The 23,174-nt window shown below is 36.0% G+C and overlaps 1 protein-coding gene across 3 annotated transcripts in view; it reads left to right on the forward strand.

Moving 5' to 3' along the window:
• The window catches only part of LOC150093599 (NEDD4-like E3 ubiquitin-protein ligase WWP1), a 356,729-nt gene extending 337,057 nt beyond the window's left edge, over window positions 1–19,672 (forward strand). For all 3 annotated transcript variants that reach the window (XM_090412558.1, XM_090412559.1, XM_090412560.1), the window contains one exon: window positions 19,445–19,672. In XM_090412558.1, coding sequence (XP_090268684.1) covers window positions 19,445–19,617 — 173 coding nt within the window. In that variant the 3' untranslated portion in view covers window positions 19,618–19,672. The remainder of the gene's footprint in view (window positions 1–19,444) is intronic.
• Window positions 19,673–23,174: the final 3,502 nt, after the last annotated feature.

Consider the following 23,174-nt stretch of genomic DNA (forward strand, 5'->3'; position numbering starts at 1 on the left):
ATTTTATCCATTAACTGGGCTTTTGTATTACTGGAAGTGCGATTGGTGTCTTTTTCAACTGCGCCCCATACAAAATAATCCATGGGGTTAAGGTCTGGGGAGTTTGGAGGCCAAACATTTGGACTGGTGAAGTCGTAGAAATTTTCAGACAACCATTTTTGACTTTTCCCAGAGGTGTGGCAAGGGGCCGAATCCTGCTGCCATACATACGGCCTACCATTGGCTACCCTTGTTATCCAGGGCTTGACTACAGTTAGCAACTCCACGAACAAAGCCCGAATTCCAATGCCAGGGTTCTTCAACACCTGTTCCTGCAGATTTGCGAGGAATTCTGCTGTACGAACGCAATCAGATCATCTGCTAGGGATCTTTCTTCTTGCTACATCCTCGTAGTCACCATTGCAAGTCTCTAGTTCATGCCTGATTGTTTTTACTGTATTCAGGGAGCATTGGGCAGCAGTCGTAATATCCTTATTTTGATGGCGGGCACGAATCATCATGATACAAGTTATTCTCTTCCATGATTCAGGTGGGTTCCAGCTATCCATCCTTTCTGACATCTTGTATATGAATGAAGAAGGGTCCAAACTTTTAAATGAAGAGAAGTGTGTGTTAATACATGTAACTTACGGAAAAATATAATTAATTATAAATATGTCAAATTTATCCCGAACACCCTGTATATATAACATTCTTATCCCTTATATATAGGCGTACCTATATATTATTATTAATATTTTTATTATTTTTTTAAACTTTTATTTATTTATTTATTTTAATTATTTTATATACATATATACTTTTTTTTTAATTTTTTTATTTTTATTTTTTTTTTTTTTTTATTAGTTTTGATATCTTGTTGTCATTATTCCTCTCGTTGTGGCGAATGAGCCTACGTTAACAGCACCTTTGTCTGGGATTATGCTTTTTGTTCAGATAGTGGGTTATCATTATTGTCTACCACTAACTATGGGGGTTCCATTATCGGTATAAGTTTTATTTTTCCTTCTTCAATTAGGCCGAGTTTCCTCCATTGCTGTGTTGTTATGCTTTTGGTTTGTGTAGTGTTTATGATAATTTCCTTTAAATAATTGTTAATTTTTGCTAGTATGTCTGGTCTGGTGTCTCTTCTGTGTATTTTATCACATCTGTGGGACCATATTGCATACATTGTTATTATTATGATTATTAGTTCTGTTTTTTTCATTTTTTGGTCTTCCAACCAAAATAATGTGTTTTCAGAGAATGGTTGTGTCTTATGTAGGAATTTCTGTATGGTGTTCTACTGTGGACGTTTTGCTACAGAACATCATAATATAATATATTGTTTCTGGGTCGGGACAGAAATGACACTTCGCTGGGCCTTGTAGTGGGATTTTTTTGCTACACACCACATTTTTTTGGGGATACAGGCATGGTGTACTTTATAGAAGAATGTTTTGTATTTTGGTGATATTGGAAGTCGGAAAACTTTGCTAAGCACTGGACTTAGCCTAATTTCTCCTTTTCTTATTTCCCTGTGTTGGGGAGGTGGGAATGTCACTTGACTTAATGTTTTATATAGTTTTCTTGGTTTAATTGTCAGTAAGGTTTCGGTATCTGAGTGTTTCATTATATATATGTACCCTTCGGCTATTTCTTTGAACATTCTCGGGCTTGGTTTTTTTATATCTGGAAGTGAGCTTATAAAACTATGCGGCAAACACTTTTGTAAGAATGTTGCCACATAGGCATGATAGGTTTTTGTGTGTGCTCGGGCTGCTGTTATTGCCCTGCCGATGAGAGTTTTCAGATGGATGTTTAGCAATGCTAAACCTCCAGCTTCAACTTCATGGAAGAGTGTTGATCTGCGCATGGGTTCATACTGAGAGCCCCAGATGTATGTAGCGCATAGCCTGTGTATTTTTTCGGCCCACCTTCCGTGATACGGGGTATTGTGTATCTTGTACCACAGGCGAGATGTTAGGTAGATGTTGCAAACCCGGGCTCTTCCTCTGACGGACAGCTGTCTAGGGTGCATTGCATTAATTTTCTTCTTTATGCCGTCATGGAGTTCTTTCCACTGTTCTTCGTGTGATTCTGAGCTTCTGATGTTGATGCCCAGAACTGGTATGTAATTATTCACCTGTATTCCTGAAGGAATCCTTGGTTGATTTTCCCACTTGCCAATTATTTTGCAGTCGGATTTTGCCAGATTCACATTCAGTGCTGAGGCTTTGCTGAAGTCTTTTATTATTTTGAGTGTTTTGTCCAAGGATTTTTGTGTTCCTAGTGTTAAAGTGACGTCATCAGCATATGCCAAAATTTTGGCGTCACTTTCTCCGTGTATATGTGTTCCTTTGATATTGTTGTTTGTGTTAATGGCTATAATGAGCGGTTCTAGGGCTAGAACAAATAGAGCCATGGATAGTGGGTCTCCTTGCCGGATGGAACATTTTATTGGGAAGGAGGCTGAGAGATTTTTATTGATGATCAGCCTACTTTCCGCATTTCTGTACAAAAGCTTAATCGTTTCTTTCCAGTTTACTCCAACTCCTATTCGGTCTAGTGTTTCAAACAGGTATTGGTGGCTAACTGTGTCAAATGCCTTTTGAATATCTAGACCCATTACAATACATGGATTTTCTGTGAGGCTGTAATAATCGCAAATGCATTGGAGGTGCATTATTGTGTCAAGAATATTTCTTCCTTTCACTGCACATGATTGTGCTGGTGAGATAAGTTTATGGAGGTGCTTTTGTATTCGGTTTGTAAGTATTTTAGATATTATTTTGTAATCAGTATTCAGTAGGGTTATGCCTCTCCAGTTTTTTATGTCTTGTAACTTCTGTTGATCCCCGACCTTTGGTAGTAGTACAATGTGTCCTGTGTTGAATTTTGCTGGCGTTGTCTGTGTTGTAATCATCGTGTTGATCATTTTAATAAAAATATGTTCAAATTTTGGGAAGTATTCTTTATAGAATTCGCCTGTTGTCCGTCTTCACCTGGTGATTTGTTATCCGGGAGCTGTTTCACTATAAGATGGCATTCTGCTATGGTGATTGGTGCGCCGATCTCCTCAGCCTCCTGCTGGGTGATTTTGGGGAGGAGTGAAAGGAATCTTTTGCTTTCTTCCTGACTGCTGGGTTTTTCTTGAAATAGTGAAGAAAAGTATTTTTGAACACCACGAATTATTTCGAAGTCTTTATTTAGGGTTTGGCCTTCGTATGTTATGGTTTTTATTCTCTGTTTCGCGTTCTGTTGTTTCTCAAACAGCCATGCTGTTGAGGTCTTCCCTTCATCATTTTCAATTATTTTGAGACCAGCACGTAGCCACGCTCCTTCTATTTCCTGAAACTGTTTCGCTGTTATGCGGTTTTTAATTTCTTCTATTTCTGTTCTGATGTTTTCATTATTTCTGTCATGGTGGTGATACAATTTTGATAATTTCTTCGTGTCAGCGTTCTGTTTGTTCCTTTGTTGCTGCTTTTTTATTCTACTAATTTTGATTGCTGTTTGTTTTGTCATGTGTTTAAATTTCTCCCAGGCTGTTACAGCATTTTCTATGGATTCTATTTCCTTAACTATTTTCTCTATGTTATTGTTGAATTCATCGTCATCTTTAAGGTGTTTATTAAATTTCCATAGGGGGAAATTTCTGTTTGTAAACTTATCAGCTGTTTCTGTTTGTTGATATTGTAGTTCAGCGATCACCATATGGTGATGGCTGAACATGACAGGTGTGTGTTGTACAGTTTTGACCTTTATATTTCTGAATGTTTGGATGTATATGCGGTCTATTCTAGAGGCGTTTCCGGGTGCAAAATATGTGAATTCTTTCTTTTGGGGATGCAAGATTCTGAAGGCATCTGATAGGCCACAGTGGGTGAAAACTCTTGTGAAATTTTTCTGCGGAATTAAGTTTGGGTGTTCTTGATCCTTTTGTGGTTGTTCTGTAAAGTTCATATCTCCTGCTATTATTCAGTTATTTTTTTGTTGAATATAGTGTCGCACTTCCTCCCAGAAGGTGGTCTTATGATTATGCGTGGCTGGTCCATATATGTTAATTATGTTGTGTATTTTTTTCTGCCAAAGGAGCTCGACCTCCAGAACTCTATGCCTGATTACGACATTATGGGATAATATTTCGAGGTTACCCGATTTTTTTATTAGTGTAGTAACTCCACCTATTCCATTGGTCTGAGCCTCTTCGGCAACGATATGGTACATTGTTTGTAACTTGTATTTGAAGCTGTTTGATGGGTCAGTGTTGTTGTGTAGTCTAGTGTCTTGTATCATAAGTATATCGGGTCTGTGTTGAAAGATTAAATTAACTGTTAGTTGAATCGATGTTTTATTATTTAGCCCGTTTACATTTAGTGTGATGATTTTTAGATTGTGAGTCATAGTTAGAAAGTTGAAAGTTTTCTAGAGCCTTTTCTTTCAGGACACTTAGCTATTTTTTTTTTCTTTGGGTTCTGACTTCCGGCTTTTGGAGATGTTAGGCGTAAAATTTTGCTCTCTTTACTGGGGTCTGTTTAGTATTCCATTCTGATTTCTCTACTTCGTTTTCTAAATCCGTTTTACTTTTTTCTGTAATTTGTGTTACCGAGATGGTTTGAATTATTTCACTGTTTGGAAGTTCTTCATCTTCAACCGGGCAATTATTATTTAATTCTTCATTTGTGTTATTCAGAGTGATTTTTTTTTCTCTGTAGTTTCAGGTTTTGTTACTTTTTCTGAATTTGAAACTGACCTTTGGCTGTTAATCTCCTCGCCCGCCCAGATAATCCCTTCCTTTGCCTTTAGCGGAGAGTTATTCTCATTACATTCCGCGTGGCCGTGGGTGTTAAGCCCTGGGGTACTGCTCTCATTGACCCGATTATCTGCCTCAAATGCAATACTTGAGGTTATTTCCTGGAAGACTTCTGCTTTTTCAAGCTCATCGCATGTGTTCAGTTGACTGCCCAAAGGGTGCGCGGCCAACATGGAGGCATATGTCTGCCCTGGACATTGTTTAATATCGTGTCCGATTCTCTTGCATCGCTCACATTTAGATGCTGTACATTCTCTTCTTAGATTACCTACCTGCCTGAATCTGAAGCATATACAGGAGGTCTTCCTGGAATGATTACTAAGCCTGGCATTTTAGAAACTTTTATAATGTACGGGATATTTTCTATTCTGGCATCGTCATTCAATGTAATAGTCAATCTTTTTTTGTTGGATAATACATGCGCCCATTCTTTATCTTTTATATTGGATGCATTTTCAATACATTCTATTTTACCAAATGATTCAAAGTGCATGCCAACTAATCTGTTAGATATTTGGGGGGGCAACCAATGAATTAAAATATCTAATTTTCTAGATCTCACAATGGGGATAATTTCACATGTATGGTTATTAACATTAAGCGATTTTAATTTAGCAAACTTTTCTTTCAAAGAAACATGTTTAAATGAAATTATGAAAACATAACTGAACTTTAAGGAGCTAAGGTGCCATACATCGGAACCTCTTACCTTGCCTTTCAAACTTTCGATGATATCCAGTTCTGTATATGGGGCGCCAGAAGGATCACACTTTAGGATGCAGGCCTTGCTCCAATCTAGTTCATCTGGGAGATTCAACGATGAGAGAACATCTGAATTGAAATCCTTCGTTGTACTGGCAGCAGGTGACTGAAAGATGGTCGCTGATGCCTGTTCCATTGTGTTATGTAGATTTTTTACTGTAGAGACTAGGGATGTATCCTTCAGAGATCCAGTAGCCTTGGTACTTGTAGAGGTATTGCCAGATGAAACATTTCCTTCCGGTAGTTGTTGAAAGCTAGTAGCCTTAATAGGTGAGCTTGTATTAGCAAGTGAAGATTTTTCCGTGATCGACGACATGCTGTATGAAAGCAGACGGTACGTTAAGGGCAGCGTGCCCGCACTGGTAAGGCTTAGCAGCACTAATCCTCTTACGCTCGAACACTAAGGAGCACACAAAAACACGTCTGCTCTGGTCAGAGTTCACGCCACTTCTAACTCCACTTCCACTGAGCTACACAAGCTATATATTGCTAATAAATGGTAATATATTATTATTATTATTATTATTAAGAGAGATCTCCAGTGAGTCAGAAACTCATCGAGGGAAGCCACATACTATATGAAAAAACTATCTTACTTATTTTTGAATTCATTCACACTGCTTGTACTCACAACATCCAATGGTAGTCCATTCCAATCATGCATCACCATTTTGAGAGGGAAAATCTAGCCCTCACCCCTTTCTTATCAGCATTCATTCTCACTTTTAAAGATGCCATCTTGTCCCTTCCCTGCCTGCTATAAACTGAAAAATTCCATCAATTGAAATACTGTATAATCCTTTCAGAAGGTTGTAAGACTCATTCATATTACTCTTTTTTCTCCCGTTTGCCAGTGCCTGCAGTCTACAAATTCTCAATCTGTCTTCATAATCAGTATTCCATAATCCTGATTTCATTTTCAACACTCTCTCAGAATTACAATGGAAACAGGAGATCAGACCTGCTCACAATAGTCCAAGTGAGGTTTCATTAAGGCTTTGTAAAGAGGTAAAATTACATCCATATCTTTACATCTCAAAGTTCATTTCAGAATTGCAATTATTCTCTGAGTTGTATTGGCAAACTTTGCTGTATGGCTCTTGACCTTCAAATTGCTATCTACTAAAACTCCAAGATCGCTAGCCTGTTCAGTTTCTTCTAGCATAATCCCACCAATATAATACAACACTGGATATCTAATCATGCCAAAGTGCATGTCAGCAGTATTCCTGATTACCCTACCTATCTTTGCATCATCAGGAAATAGCTGTCAAATCCTTCCCAATATCATTAATATATAGATTGAATAACAGTGGACTAAACACTGATCCTTGTGGTATAGCACTAGTTACCTTAAATCTTGCAGACTCACATTTCCCTGTATACCACTTTTTGATATCTGTCAGTTACAGTGGTGGCCGGTGAAAATTTTAAGTAAGGGTGTTATATATACAAAAAAAAAAAAAAAAAAAAAAACTTTTTTTTCCTAATCAGTAACGAATTTATTAATAAATAAATTGACATATTAAAAATTACTTTATTAAAAATATTTCATCCTCACCACGAACAAACACCAATAATTAATGTTTCGTATCAATAGCAAATGAATATCGGCGAGTGGATTTGTTTAGTGTAACGATAATTGATATTCTTTTCATATTTTTAACTGTGACACTCGTCATAATTCAGCCTTGTATCTATAATAAATAAATAATTATATGTTATTTTAACAAAATAAAATAAGATTTACAAAAACATAGTTCACCACAAACATGCGCCAATAATAAATGTTTCATATCTCACAGAAATAACAAGCGCAGCAGATACTGCCCAAGTGGCAGTGTATCTAATGACGTAACGTGCAACAACAGCAAACAAATATCTGCGAGTGCATTTGTTTTGTGTAACGATAAATGAAAAAATATTATTCTTTTCATATTTTCAACAGTGACACTCGTCATAATTCAGCCTTGTATCTGTAATAAATAAATAATTCTATGTTATTTTAACAAAATAAAATAAGATTTACAAAAAATAGTTCACCAGACACATGCACCAATAATAAACATTTCATATCTCACAGAAATAAGGCACGTAAGCGTACTAAAAATACGCTACCCGCGTGAGCAGTTACAGTTCGTAATGACGTAACGTGCAATGACAAGAGCAAACTAAAGCTTAGTTTGCTCTTGTCATTGCTATGAATTGCTACATTAGCTACGAATAACGCTGATATTTGTAGCCTTAGAGCAAACGAATATCAGCGTTAGATCATAGTGCATTTGTTTGATAATCTAAAGCGTTAATCGAACAATTCCAATTAACTATTCAATCAATGTCAAAACATGAGCTGTAACCTTTAACATGTTGTACTGCATTTATATAATGTTGTAAGGATTGTTATTATTTATAAAAACAAACAAAATTTAATTTTTTCATTTTTTCCTTGGGGGTGCTGCAGTGCTTGTGTACGGGCCACCACTGGTCAGTTATCCATTCTCTTAACTACACTCATATTTTATAATCCAAACCCATATTCTCCAATTTATTCAACAGTCTTCGATGATGTATTCTGTCAAAAGCCTTAGCAAAATCCAAAAGTTTTATGGTGTATCAATTCCCCTTGTCTAGTTTAATGGTAACATTATTATAGAATGTGAGCAGGTTGCTAAAACATGACCTTCCCTTAGTAAACCTATGCTGTTCATTGCAAAGTAGAGATTCACTATTGACCTTTTTGAATGCAAGCCCTAGCCAGTTTTTCCAAAATCTTCACCACCACTGTTGAGATGCTAATTGGTCGATAGTTGGATACATCGGTCTTTGTACCACCCTTGTGCAATGGCAGAACCGGTGCTAGGGTCTTTGGCGCCTGCATGCAGTTTCTATCCACGCACCACTGTAATGATCCGGACGTGTGTGGTTCTTTCACGATAATAAAAATTTAAATTATTTGAAATTTCTTAGATAAATTTTGACAGAACAGCCACACATTGGTTCGCTAAATGTAACGAACTGGGGGTTTTGACTAGGCAGGATAATCGTTAAAAACCCGAATATTCAAAAAATTCTTAAAAGTTAATGCAAATTTTGACAAAGCCAATTCACTTTAATCGTTGAATATAATGATACAGGGATTATATTCAGGCCTTCTCACCGACCCAAATCGCTAACAAAATTAAAATGAATTATAATTAAAGTTAAAATTTATTTGAACTAAAGTTTAAAAAATTCTTTCATTTTACAAGTTAGTAAATTCTTAGTAACTTGTAAAAATATTTTAATGATTTTTATAAGTGGAACTATCTTTTAGGAAAATAAAAGAAACTCAAGATGGATGGGAAAATAAGAAAAGAATTCAGAAATAATTAGCACATTTACTATATTCAAAAAATAACATCTTTACAGAATAACATGAATAATTAAATTACATAAATATACTTGAAATTTTTTAAATTAAAATTTCAGGGTTTTTGATTTCATATTCACAAAATTAGAAATAATGATCTTAATGTCTAATTCAGCACATATAGCATTTTCAATAGCTATTAACTCCAAACTAACAAGCCTTTTATGTGACATACTTGCTCTTAAGTAGGTTTTAATCAATTTCAACTTGGAAAAGGAACGTTCACCACTCGCTGATGCTCGTAGTCAAATTGTCGTGTCTTCTTTAGTCGTCGAACTTCCGTACCAGTTTTAAATTCTTGTTCTCCATCCATCTATTTTAGAACTTCATTAAAATTTGTATTTGATCGATACTCTTGTAAGAATATTTTTAAGTTTTTGACAGATTGTAAAGCAAGTGTAATGTTCATATTTTTGTCTTGAAGCATTTTACTAACAGGTTTATTCTGTTAAGTAAATCCTGCCAAGTTATACGAGAGCAAATAAATTTGTAGTCCTTTATTTTAGCACATAATATTTCTGCTTCATACTGAGTTTCTTTATTAAAATTTTCATTATTTAAAATTTGAAAAAGTGCATCGTAAATTTCACCTAACTGATATCGTAGAGGACGGATTGCGTTAATTTTACTTATCCCGTTTCTGATGGCTGTTTCAATGTTAAATTTTTTACAAACTTTAAAAGGATTGCCAATGTTTGTAAGAGAATGAAAAGAAATTGTATATTTCTTGAATAATTGCAAAGAAACTAATTGTATCTGCATTCACTTTGGCTGCATCATTAATGATTAAATTTAGAGTATGAGCAGCAAATGGCACGTAAAAAGCTCGAGGATTTTTGTTCAAAAGGAAATTTTGGAGGCCATATTTTTTTCACGTTCATATTTGCTGCATTGTCATACCCTTGACCTCACATGTCTTCAATGGGGATGTTCCATTTTTCCAGTTGTTCCATTATTGTTGCACATAAACCATGTCCTGTGGAATCTGATATATCTACAAAATCTAAAAAGTTTTTCCTGATCTTGACAATTCCATGTCACAGGAAACAAAGCGAATAATAATGGTCATTTGTTCTGTTTTACTTGCATCACGTGTGCAGTCTAAAATTATGGAATAATATTTAGATTTTCGAATTGATAATAAAATTGTATCTCTGATTGCATTACTTAAAGTTTCTAATATTTCCTTTTGTCTGTCTTTACTCAACTAGTGTTCTCTATTGTTTCGATGTAGGGCCCTTTCAACATGATTTTTCCATAATGGGATCAAACTTTGCAAACAGTTTGACTAATTTTAAAAAATTGCCGTTATTCCTTTCATATAATTTATCAAATGATCTGCGAAAAGCTAAAGTTTGGCTACCAAGGAATTTTATAATTTCAATCAAGCGTTCTAAAACACTCGTCCAATGTTCCATTTTTGAAATGGAATATGTTCCATTTTTGAAATGGAAAAGACCATTTATGAAATGGTCTTTTACATTTCATACATGCTTTGAGTCTGACAATCAATAGTAGTTTTGATTATTAAATTTTTATCAAGTTCCTTCCATTTTAAGAAATTTTTCATGTGAGTTAAACTAGTCTCATGTCTATGCAAAGTTTTACTTACATTTCTCCAATCGTTATAACCTTCTACAAGACTACTTGATTCAGTAGGTGCAAAACGTTTGTAACAAAAGCAAAAAACAGAATTTAAAGTTTCAGAATAAATGAGCCATGTTCTTGGCACGAGCTCCCCATTTTCCATTTTTCTATTATAATATGTGTCGCCAAAGTTACGACCTATGTATCTCTGGGATATATTATATTTTTCTTTTGAACAGGCCCCATTTCACTTAAAACACCTCGTTATTTTTCATCAATATTTCCCCGTTCACCTGGATCTTCTAAATTTACAGAGACTAACAATGTGTTAGTTTCGTGGTCAACTACAACTAAATCTTCTCCTAACTGTTTTTCACTTAAATCATGCGTCTTGTTATCTTGTTCAGTTGCAATAGTACTTTCATGAAAACTGGATGATATTCACGGTTCTTCAACTCTGATTTCTGATGTATCGAGTTGGTTACAGTCTGCATCAGAATATTTTAATATTTTAACAAATTTTTAAGAGCTCCAGTTTGTTTCGGATAACTTTTTTTTTAATTTTTGATTCCATTTCTATTTTATACCCACAAGAAATTATTACACAACATGTCACAGAGACGAAATAATAGTCCGCATGCTGCTGCTGTCAGTAGCCTACTGAGATGCATACCATATGACTGACTAACTAGCAACAAATGTTTTGTACGAAAATTCATTTCTGTACATAAAAACCATTCACTGTTTCACTTTAGATAGACTGCAGTAGACACAACATTCTGCAGGCAAGTTTAGCCTGCTCTCGCTGCAAAATTGTAAACAGCCGGCTGATCAAAGAGGCGGCAATATACAATTTTTTTTAATTTTTATTCAGTGTATCCAGCCTTATTTATTTTAATATTGATCATTCTAAGAATTTTTTGTTTTTATGATAAAAATTTTGTTTCCTAAAAATGAACTTATTAACCATGCCCCGGCATCAGCGCCCGCATACTCTGCATGCCGGCTTCCGCCAGCCCTGTGCAATGGAATTACCATACATTCTTTCCATTCCTGCAGAATCTTTCCAGTTCTGAGACTCATAATAAACAGCCTGGTCAAAGGAGTAGTCAGTTCAGCTGAGCACTCTTTTAGCACACAGAGCCAGTTTCTTTTCATACTCAGACTTTGCTTTCCATACAACAGTTGTGAATATTCTAGCCTGCTGCTTATAATTTTCGTAATGCACATCATCCTTTTGCACACAGTATTCCTTCCACGTCATCCTTTTCTTATGAATCTCTTGCTTCATAAGATTACACATCCATTTGATTCCTACCCTACTTATTCTTCGAACTCTCAGGGCACACTCTGATATCGCATCATTTAAGTATTGTTTAAATGCTTCCCATGCATTAACTGATCCCATTCGACTGAACTTAGTGTACTCCTTAGTTCATCATAATTTCCTGCTTTGTAGTTCAACATGTAACCTTTTCTGAATGGAACATTCATAAACTTAGTCACTTACCAAGTGAATACCGTATGATCACTGTTACCAACCAGAGCCGGAATAGTTATGTCTTTAACTGAAACACTTTCTGACACTATAATCAAATCTAACACTCTTTGACCTCAGATTCCTTCTGTCACATTCTGCTTGAGGAAGTTGCTCTGCAACAGCTCAATAAATGCATTTTCATTCTTCTCATGAGATTCTACTGCTCCCCAATTAATATTTGAATAATTAAAGTATCCCATTATGATTACTCTTTTTTGTGCTCATCTTGTCTATTTGGTGATGATGCATTTCTTCATCACTAACAACCGATCCACCAGGTTTGTAACAACACCCTATATATATATATATTATATTATGACAGAATGATCATTGACTCGGTTAACCTACATAGTTTTATGAAGAAATTGAATGACTAGAACCGAGATTTAAGTAAAAAGGTTTTAATATAAAAACACTACTGGTTTCGGCCTGTAACACCTTCTTCAGGTGACATTATAAAAGAAGAAAAAACACTAAACATCGAGGGTTAAAAGACTATGAACAACATAGACAGTCTCTATACATAATTAGCATGAAAACGTTGTAGTTGTATTTGAAGAAGGCTGTTACAGGCCGAAATTAGTAGTGTTTTTATATTAAAACCTTTTTACTTAAATCTCAGTTCTAGTCATTCAATTTCTTCATAAATATATATATATATATATATGTTAAAAAAGTATATAAAAGTATATATATAATATTTTTTTGACTATCCTCACATCTGCAAACAACTGACTATCTCCCTGTATTCCTGTGACAATATCATTGACATAAAGATTGAACTTCAACTATTCCCTGATACTGCTCCATATATTCAACTCTTTGGTATCTATCTGAGAGCCAATCAACAATCCAATCCACTAATCCTATATCCATATCCATATGATGCAACTTAAAAAATCAACTTGTCATGTGGCATCCTGTCAAATGCTTTGGAAAAATCCAAAATATATAATATAATATAATCTTCATCGTATGTTACACTTTCACGCAGGCCTACACATTTTACCGCATAAGCTTCCATAACCAATAATTCTGCGGAATAGGTTGGTTGCTCCTTATTCCCGGTAGTATTCCATGTCAGTCAAAGCGTGTGTTCGCGGGGCCGGTTTGCCTGCTTTGCAGGAGAAAAAACCCTGTTGTCCATGCCCAAGACCGGCTAACTTGGCTATGGCTGAAGAAGATCCTTAAGCTTCTTGCGTCATCGACGGGAATTGAACATAGGACACTCCTTCTCCATTCCCTAGGAATATGGTTGCGACACTAACCACACAAACATAATGTAATATAATTAAAAGCTCTTACGTGGTAAGAATCCATTGAATTTCATATATCATTCGATGTTTAAGAGTTCCTGTTGTAATAGTTGAGGTATAGAACAATTAGTATGAGCCAGTTATATATTTGGTTTATCCAAATGTAAGCAAACAAAGTTTGCACCTGAAGTATTTTCAGGACTGGGGCAACTCGTGGCAAAGGTGGTATAACTTCTCATCACTTGCCTTAGTATCCCATAATGCAAAGCACATGGGATACTAAGGTGGAAGTAATGGAGAGGTCATATTTCCATGTACAAGTTGCCAAAAGGTGTCACACCTTATTATTAAAATTCTCTGGATTAGAGATAGTTGAGGGAAGTTTTTTCACTTGGCTATGCTACCAATTATATATTTGGCTTAATCCTTTATACAGGACTGGGGCAACTCGTGGCAAAGCTGGTATACTTCTCATCATTTGCCTTAGTCTTGTCTTAGAAAAAACTTCCATCAGCTATCTCTAATCCAGAGAATTTTAATAATAAGGTGTGACACCTTTTGGCAACTCGTATATGGAAATATGACTTCTCCATTACTTCCATCTTAGTATCACCACCTCTGGGTCTGACTCGCACTGATGAGACTTCGATAAAGGTTGAAACCAGTCTGAGTAGTGACTTTCCCTTAATGCATAGCATTATACATGTCTTCAAGGAGATGTGCTTTGCATTATGAGATACTAAGGCAAGTGACGAGAAGTTATACCACGAGTTGCCCCAGTCCTGAAAATACTTCAGGCACAAACACTTGGATAAAGGATTAAACCAAATATATAATTGGTAGCATAGCCAAGTGAAAAAATTTCCATCAATTAGTATGAGCGCGTTGCAACAAAGTTATTATATAATTCCAGTCTACTGTAATGGATGGTGAGCTAAACAGTCAAGAGTTCCTTGTAACTGTCATTGTTCTTATTTTCTACTAACTAGACACTCTGTAGAAAAAGAGGATACAAGAACATCAATCTTATATTAGCAATAGTAAATCTGAAAAATCTAGCTTTGCACAGCACAGAATAGATACAGACCACAATATCCTATGATCTGAAACACACTTACTTCACCAATGTTCATATAAATTTGAACTCTTGTTGAAAGAAAGTGCTGAGGCCTTACTTCACCATCCGAACTTAGATCAGAACTACTGCCTCTCTCTCTCTCTCTATCTAAATATGCAAGCTTAGTTTAATCACACAACTATATTTTTTTTAACTAGCTAATGAATTATCAATATTGCAGTATTTCCTCAATTATACCATTGTGTTGTTTTTTAGATATTAATAATGAATGCGTGACAGAACAGTGAAAAGTGAAATGAACAGTAAACAGTGAAAAATATTGACAACGCGCCTGCATTGAATTGAAGATGGGACACTAGCGGGTATCTACAGAAAAATAAGTGGAACTAATAGAAAACTTAGACTATAGCAGGTGAGATACTGCACAATGAGATGTGATATTCAGGCAAGCGTGATTGCATAAAGAAGGAAGTAGCTATGATGTGCAGCACTAAACATGAAGAGAAACTTCTTTCATGGCAGACAAATTCAAGTAGAGATGCAGAAAAAAAGTTTAATAGAAATGAGACTTATTTGTGCTTATAGTCAATCAGAAGGGTCTGATAAGGAAGAAGTAGAGGAATTTTTTTGAATCATTATAGAGGACTTGTATAAATGAAAAAGAAAACCCTGTACTTGTTGGAGATTAAACAGCAGAGTAGGAATACCAGATATATGGAAATGATTGGAGAAAATTTTCGAAAAAAGAGCAAAGCTAATAATAATATATATTATATAATAATAATGGTAAGTACGTGCTAAATTTCTGTTCAGAACATGGACTAGTCATTACTACACCATGTTCCAACATACATGCCAAATATTTTTAAAAGAATCCAAATTGATCAATTTTCAGAGGTAAACACTAAATTCAAACATATCATTATTATTCAAAAAGATGACTTCGAAAACAAGAAACCAACCTTGAAGGCTAAGTGATAAAATCTGAAGAAAATATGGAATAATTCAGCCAGAGAGATATCTGGTGAGGTTGTTTGCAAGCACAGTATAATCTGAGCTTCATGATGGACCAGTGGCAGCAGGTGAAATTTTAAGTGGGGGTGCTGCCTATACAAAATAAAAAAAATAATAATTCTTTTTTTTCTTAATTAGTAACCAATTTATTAATAAATAAATCTACAGATTTATTTATTAGTAAATTGGTTACTGATTAGGGAAAAAATAATTTTTTTTATTTTATTTTGTATAGGATAGGCATTTCAGCTACTTAGGCACAATTTATAGTGAAGATGGTAAATTAAATATGGAAATAGACAACAGAATCAACAAACCTGGTATGGTAGGAAGTCAATTGAATAAATTCATATGGAATAAGAGAGAAATTAGTCAGAACACTAAATTAGTTTTATACAAGACAGTGTTCAAACCAGTTTTAACTTATGGATCTGAGAGCTGGATCAGAAGTAAAACACTTGACTAAAGACTAGAGACTGCAGATATGAGAGTTCTGAGAAAGATTATAGGCACGAACAGATGGCATCAATGGCAATATCATATTAAAAACGAGGATATTAGGAAAGAACTTGACATTGTCAGCATCCAGGAATGCGTTAGCAGAGCTAATCTCAGGTGGCATGGTCACTTAAACAGAATGGGCGAGGAAGGATTAGCAAAACAAGTGTTCTCTGCTAGGTTGGCAGGAAAACGACCCAGAGGAAGACCAAGATATAGGTGGATTGATACGGTACAAAGTGCCTTAGACGATAGAAATATAAGATCTGGCAATGTTGGAATCTTGACAAGTAACAGACTGATTTGGAGTAAAATTGTAGATAGGAAGTTAGTAATGATGTAAATTTTTCATGTAGTACTATCATATCCTGTACACCCCTTGAGGGTACATGGCAGGAATTTGATGATGATGATGATAGGATAGGCAGCACCCCCCCACTTAAAATTTATGTGGCCACCACTGTGATGGACTTAAGAAGTTAAACAGGCAGTCATAGAATAGAAGAAATCAATCAAAAGTTTTTGCAAATAAATAAGCAGATGACTTGAGAGAATACAAAGAAATACATAAGAAGTGAAGCTAATACCACCTTCCCATAATAATATTTTATTTTTCTTGCCACATATAGAAAGAATTCTCTAGGATTTTTCTTGGTCTTTTGGCAGTTGGCATTCAAATGATACTCTTTCTTTCATGGTTTACTGAAACCTATCAACACTGGTAAGTACAAACTTTCCCATCCTTTCCCTCCCCAACAATAAGATATTGTTAAACCCTTCATTAACAGTGCCTCCAAGATTTGTTCCAACCAGACTCCCCTCACAGCTCAACTCTTCTTTATTGAGGTGACAAATTCAGATGTAATAGTAGAGTTACTGAGCGATCACTTTTCAAAAGTCTTATCACCCAAGTGAGGATATCTCTGTACCTGTAGCAATAACTAATGTGAGAATTGAAGTTAAGAAATCAGCAGTACTTAGTATATTGCAAAATTATATCGGCTCGGTGTTGCGTGAATGTGCAAAGGAATTGTCAATGCTTCTTACTTGGTTATTTAACTTAAGTTTTTAACTCTCCTATGGTCCCTAGGGAGTGGAAGGAAGGTTCCTTTGCATAAAGGTGGCTCTAAGACTGCGGTAGTTAATTACAGACCAATCACCATTCTCAGGTGTGGTGGTAAAAGTATTGGAAAAGTTGGTTAAAGACAGAATTCAAGAATGGGTGGATCAGAATATGATATTCTATAAGGGCCAACATGGTTTGTTAAAGGTTGATCCTGCCTTAGCAATTTATTAACTTTTTATAATAGAATGACATCTGAGTTGGACAAAGGAAATGGCTACACAGTGGTACTTCTGGATTTTGCTAAGGCATTTGAGATACCCCATGGAATACTGTTGCGCAAATTGGAGCAGATAGGGATGGATACTAAACTGGTGATATGGATAGGAGAATGGCTCAGGGAGAGATACCAGAAGGTGGTGTATGGAGGAGCAGAGGCCAGGATGAGGCAGGTGACCAATGGTGTGCCTCAGGGCTCTGTGCTCAGGCCATTGTTGTTTAATTTGTACATAAATGATATAGGAAATGGCTTAAAGGGAGATATTCAGTTGTTTGCTGATGATGCAAAGTTGGGTAGCGCAATAAAAAATCAAGCTGATGTTGAGAGTTTGCAGGATGATTTAAATAAGCTGGCGAAATGGACAAAAGGTTATGGATGTCAGTTCAATGTGGAAAAGTGTAACGTTATGCATTTTGGATTAAAAGATTACCAGCTGTGTACTACATCGATGGAACAGTACTCCAAGAGATTGATGAGACTAGAGACGTAGGGGTGTTGGTGGATAGGGAGATGAAGTTCAGGGGACACATTGCTAAGGTGTCCAAGATTGCACATAGGATTACTTGGTTATTAAGGAACACACTGACATCCAGAGATAAAGAGGTTATTATTCCCCTTTATAAGGCATTGATACTTCCACATTTGGATTACTATGCTCAGGTCTGGTCACCTGGTTTCCTTGGAGATGAGGAAGTTGTGGAGAGGGTTCAGAGGAGAGTGACTAAGTTGGTGAGTGATGTAACAAATGCTCCCTACATTGTAGATTGAGAGCTTATGGATTGCAGAGGTTGGTTGATAGGCAGAGAAGAGGGGATATGATAGAAACATTTAAATTACTAAAAGGTTTTTATAAGATTGATGCAGGGGAAATATTTCAGCTGTGTGATAGTGATGGAAGAACAAGAGGTCATCCCTGGAAATTAAGGAAAAGTGTGGTTAACAAGGGGCATGAGAACAAGGTTTTTCGCCTGGAGGGTGGTGAATGAGTGGAATGCATTGCCTGTCTCAGTTGTGAGTTCTTCATCTGTAAATGAATTCAAGAAGAGATATGATAAATACTGTTTTGATAGTTTGGGTCTCCTGCGATGAGTCTACTGACTCCATGGTGATACCCGTAATAATAATAATAATAATAATTTATTTGCCCTACCTCCTTGTCCAATGGCAAAATTGCCAAAAAATAGGTGTCCTCCCATCACCTCATATCTCTCTCTCTCTCTCTCTCTCTATATATATATATATATATATATATATCTGGAGTATCTCCAAAAAAAAATAGAAAGAACATTAAAGAAGGATAATACCTGCACTGATTTTGAACCTAGTGTGAAGCTGGCTGTCCTTACCTGCTCTCCTAAAGATTTGCCTCCTTTCTCTCTATGTTCTAGGTGTGCATACAAGGTTCTTTGTTCTTGCAACGTTTCCTATTATGGACAGACTGAGAGATCTGTAAATATTATTATTATTATTATTATTATTATCACATAACACCTCCATGAAGTCCAAGACTCGTCGAGGGAGGGCACTTACTCTATAACTTTCCATCTCCACCGCTCCACTACCTTCATCATCTACACCAACGCCACCAACCACCACTAGTATTTTCGTCGACAATCACAAACATCCATGCCTAAGCCCGGATTCGAACCCGCAGCCTTTGGGCTGGAGAGCAGATATGTTAACCACTCTGCCAACCAGACTGGCAAAAATATTAATATAATAGGGGTTCTCCCATCACCTCATATCTCTCTCAATATATAGATTATAGTATGCCTGAAGAACACCAGAAATACATAAACCACCACAACTATGGTCAGTTGAGCCTAGATAACCATGCCTTGGAAAATTTTTGCACAGAATCCAACAGAAATAAACTGCTGTGCTTCACTGCAGCAAAGACAAAATTGAAATACTTTTTTTTTAAATCAGCAGCAAGTTTAAAACATCGATCTAATCTAATAAATATGGTTGTATTAAACTTCCCAAGATTTGAGAAACATGAATTCTTAGGCATGCCTTGCAACAGTCAAGACTGGTTACAGGTACCCATAAAGAGCACCCCTCTTAGGATTTTAGCTTCTAGATCTAACACATTGAAAGTTTTTTTTCTCATGCACAAAATCAGAGAAATTTTATTTTATTTTTTTTTAATATGTTTACAGGAATGAATGGGCATCAACTATTCTGCATTCAAAAATTTGGAAATGGTACTTGCCTTCCCCGGGCTCATACCTGTTTTAATCGACTGGAATTACCTGCATATTGGAGCTATGTACAACTGAAGCAAAATTTATTATTTGCAATACAAGAAACTGAAGGTTTTTGTTTGCAGTAAAATTTTCTTTCTTTTGTGTATACTATCCTAAATTTTTATAATTTTAATAAATGAATGTTTACTTCCCATTTGCCATTTATATGCCACAACAAAATTGGAGTTTAGTAAGTATTCAATTTGGAATTTATCTCTATATCTACATATAACTAATTCCTGTACATTGCCAGTGTACTGTAAAGTTGTAGTGTTTCATATGTGGGATTACTACAATAGACATGATTATTATTATTAGTAGTAGTAGTAGTAGTAGTATTATATGATTTACACAAAATTCACTGACTCATATAAAGAGATCCAGTCTAATTTTTCATATGCCTCTCAAGTTCATTCCAAAAAAGAATTAAACAACTCAGTTATAATTGAGAAACCGTTAACTTTTTATATATGTTTTCATACACACTTTGCACAAAACTGTATTATGTGCACATTTAAATACAGGTTTGTGCAAACTGTGTATGCACAAATCTGTATTATGTTTAGATTATTTGATGCAAAATGATATTTATTATTATTATTATTATTATTCCTGATACCTCCATATTTATAAATGATATATTATTCTGAATGAAAATAAATAATTTAATAACTAAATTAAATATTTATATGCTGATGTTTCACCAGCTCAAGCTGGTATTATCAAAGGCACTTTGAAGACACACTCTCAGTGAAGTGAGAATGAAAAGACCTAGAGAACAAAAACGATAATATTTATGGAAAGTGACAGTGGTGCTCTCCACAGTGGCCTTCTGAGATTACTGCTGATGAGATGATAGGACAGTGCAACAACATTTGGTGCAGTGGCACCAAATTTCTGGGTTTGCTGATGATGCAAAACTGGAGAGAACAGCAGTTGATAAAGGTAATGTCGATATCCTTCAGGATGATTTAAATAAACTGGCAGAATGGGCAAAGGACAATGGTTGTCAATTGAATGTTGCAAAATGCAGGATAATTTGGCCACATCTTGGCTCCTGTTGCAAGATTTGGTCACCTGGGTTTCTTGGAGATCAGGAGGTGATGACTAGGATTCAGAGACGAGTGACTAAACTCATGACAGTTCTGTGTAATGTTCCCTATGAGGATAGATTGAAGGGGTGTGAGTTGCAAAGTTTAATAAACAGGCAGAGGAGAGGGAACATGATAGAAACTTATAATTACTAAAGGGATTCTATAAGATAACACAAAAAAAATTTTTTCAATACACGAGGAGTTGAGAAGAACAAGGGATCACCCCTGGAAGTTGTATAAGTGTGTAATTAGGGTTTGCAGACTAGGTCCCTTGGAGAGTGATGAATTCATGAAATAGATTGCCATAGTTAGTTGTGAGTGCCCCAACAGCGAATATGTTTTTGAGAGTTTTATTTTTCACTTGGTTAGACTATAATAAGTTTAGTTTAATCCTTTATCCAAGTGTGAGCAAACAAAGTTTGCGCCTGAAAGTATCTTCAGGACTGGGGTAAGGTAGTACAACACTGGGCAACTTGTTGCAAAGGAGGAGAAAGCTCTCTCATCACTCCTATCTCAGTATCTCCCATAATGCAAAGCACATCTCCTTGCAGATATGTGTAATGCTATGCATTAAGGCAAGGCCACTACCCATACCAGTTTCGACCTTTATTGAGGTCTCGTCAGTGGGAGCCAGGCCCAGTAGTGGAGACACAAAGGCAGAGGAAATGAGAGATCATCCTAACCTATAGGAGTTGCCAAAGGGTGTATGACCTTATTATTAAATTACTCTGGATTCAGAGAAAGATGCAATCTTTCTCTGAATCCAGAGGCAGTGGCAACGAGAGGTCATCCTAACCTATAGGAGTTACTTTTGGCAACTCCTATAGGTTAGGATGACCTCTCATTGCCTCTGCCTTTGTGTCTCCACCACTGGGGCTGGTTCCCACTGACGAGACCTCATTAAAGGTCGAAACCGGTATGGGTAGTGGCCCTTGCCTTAATGCATAGCATTACACATATCTGCAAGGAGATGTGCTTTGCATTATGGGAGATACTGAGATAGGAGTGATGAGAGAGCTTTCTCCACCTTTGCAACGAGTTGTCCGGTGTTGTACTATCTTACCCCAGTCCTGAAGATACTTTCAGGTGCAACCTTTGTTGGCTCACACTTGGATAAAGGATTAAACTAAACTTATTATAGTGAATATGTTTAAGGAGAAGTATAATAGGTATTGTGTGAATAATGGTTAGTGTGGTTCTCCTGCAACGAATCTTTTGACTCTGTGGATATACCTGTATAGCATGAGCTACTTCCTGGAACAGTCTCTCTGATTTGAAATTGGATCTATGTATTAGCCTGGCTTTCTTTCACTTGGTGAAATGGTCATCTTTCAAGGAATATTGTTCTAGTCTGCTTTTATCTTGACCATATTGAATATACTTTGTGTTCTTCTTACCAAGGTGGCCAATCCCATCTGTTCAAAATATTGGATCACACATTGACAGGAGATACTATAGACACCTGGGAAGGTGAGAGGAGTCTGGCAGCTTGATTTGTCTTAGGAAGATGGAAACTTTATCCAAAGGTTTATGGTCTGTTCTAATTTTGTGTTATTTAAGAAGTGAGTCCAGTTCTGTCTGTTGTACCTTTAATGTAAGGGTAGGCTTATGTTGTGTATAGGCTGGTTAGGAGAAGTGGATTGTTATTGTTCTTTTTAAGGAGTCTGGAAAGGGTTACAACAAGGAAAATAAATCCTTACCAAACTCCTTATGTAATGTAGAGCATAGGTTGTATGGCACCTTCCTGCAATAAGTCCTTGGAATCCTTGATGTGCCATGTAACAACAACGATAATAATAATTATTATTATTACAATAATCTACTTGAAAACTAACTAAACTTTTATACAGAAGTAATTATTTATTATTATTATTAATAAATGACACCTCCATGGAGTCCAAAGACTCATAGAGGGAGAGCATCTCTCTGTCTCCACTCAATCCACCAACTACAGCAAACCGCAACTATACCAACATCATCATCATCTACACCAATGCTATCTACTGCCCACCACCATCACCACTAATATTTTCACAGACAATCACAAACATCCATGTCCTTGACGGGATTTGTACTCACAGTACTGGAGAGCGGATATGCTAACCACTTGACAACCAGGCCTCCACTTTACCAATCATTACTTTCTGATCAAAACAATCATTATAAGCCTAAATGTCTTAGTGGATAGAATCTATTTCTTCTTTTATTTCTGGATTTGGTCATAACATCAGAAAACTTGGCAGTAACCAAGTTAGTGCTATTCTTCCAACCAACTGGATGGTGCAATTGTGCAGTCCTGACTTGGAAAATTGCCAGACATGGAATTTTCAGTTGAGAAAAGGTATGTGGGGAATTAAAAAGCAGGTTATTATGACAAACTGAGGAGTCAGCCTACATCAGTGCTATGGCGTAAGAATCTGGAGGGGAAATATTTGGCAGTGCATGGGAAATAGTCAAGGGATGTTTGAAGAATTCAGTATCAGATGACATACCGAGAGTCAGGCAAATAAACCAGGTAGGAGTTCGATGAATGAATAGCATCATGAAGT

Source organism: Typopeltis vanoorti, chromosome 23 (genome assembly GCF_054136105.1).
Source record: "Typopeltis vanoorti isolate ZY-2024b chromosome 23, IOZ_Tvanoo_1.0, whole genome shotgun sequence".
NCBI classification, from domain to species: domain Eukaryota; kingdom Metazoa; phylum Arthropoda; class Arachnida; order Uropygi; family Thelyphonidae; genus Typopeltis; species Typopeltis vanoorti.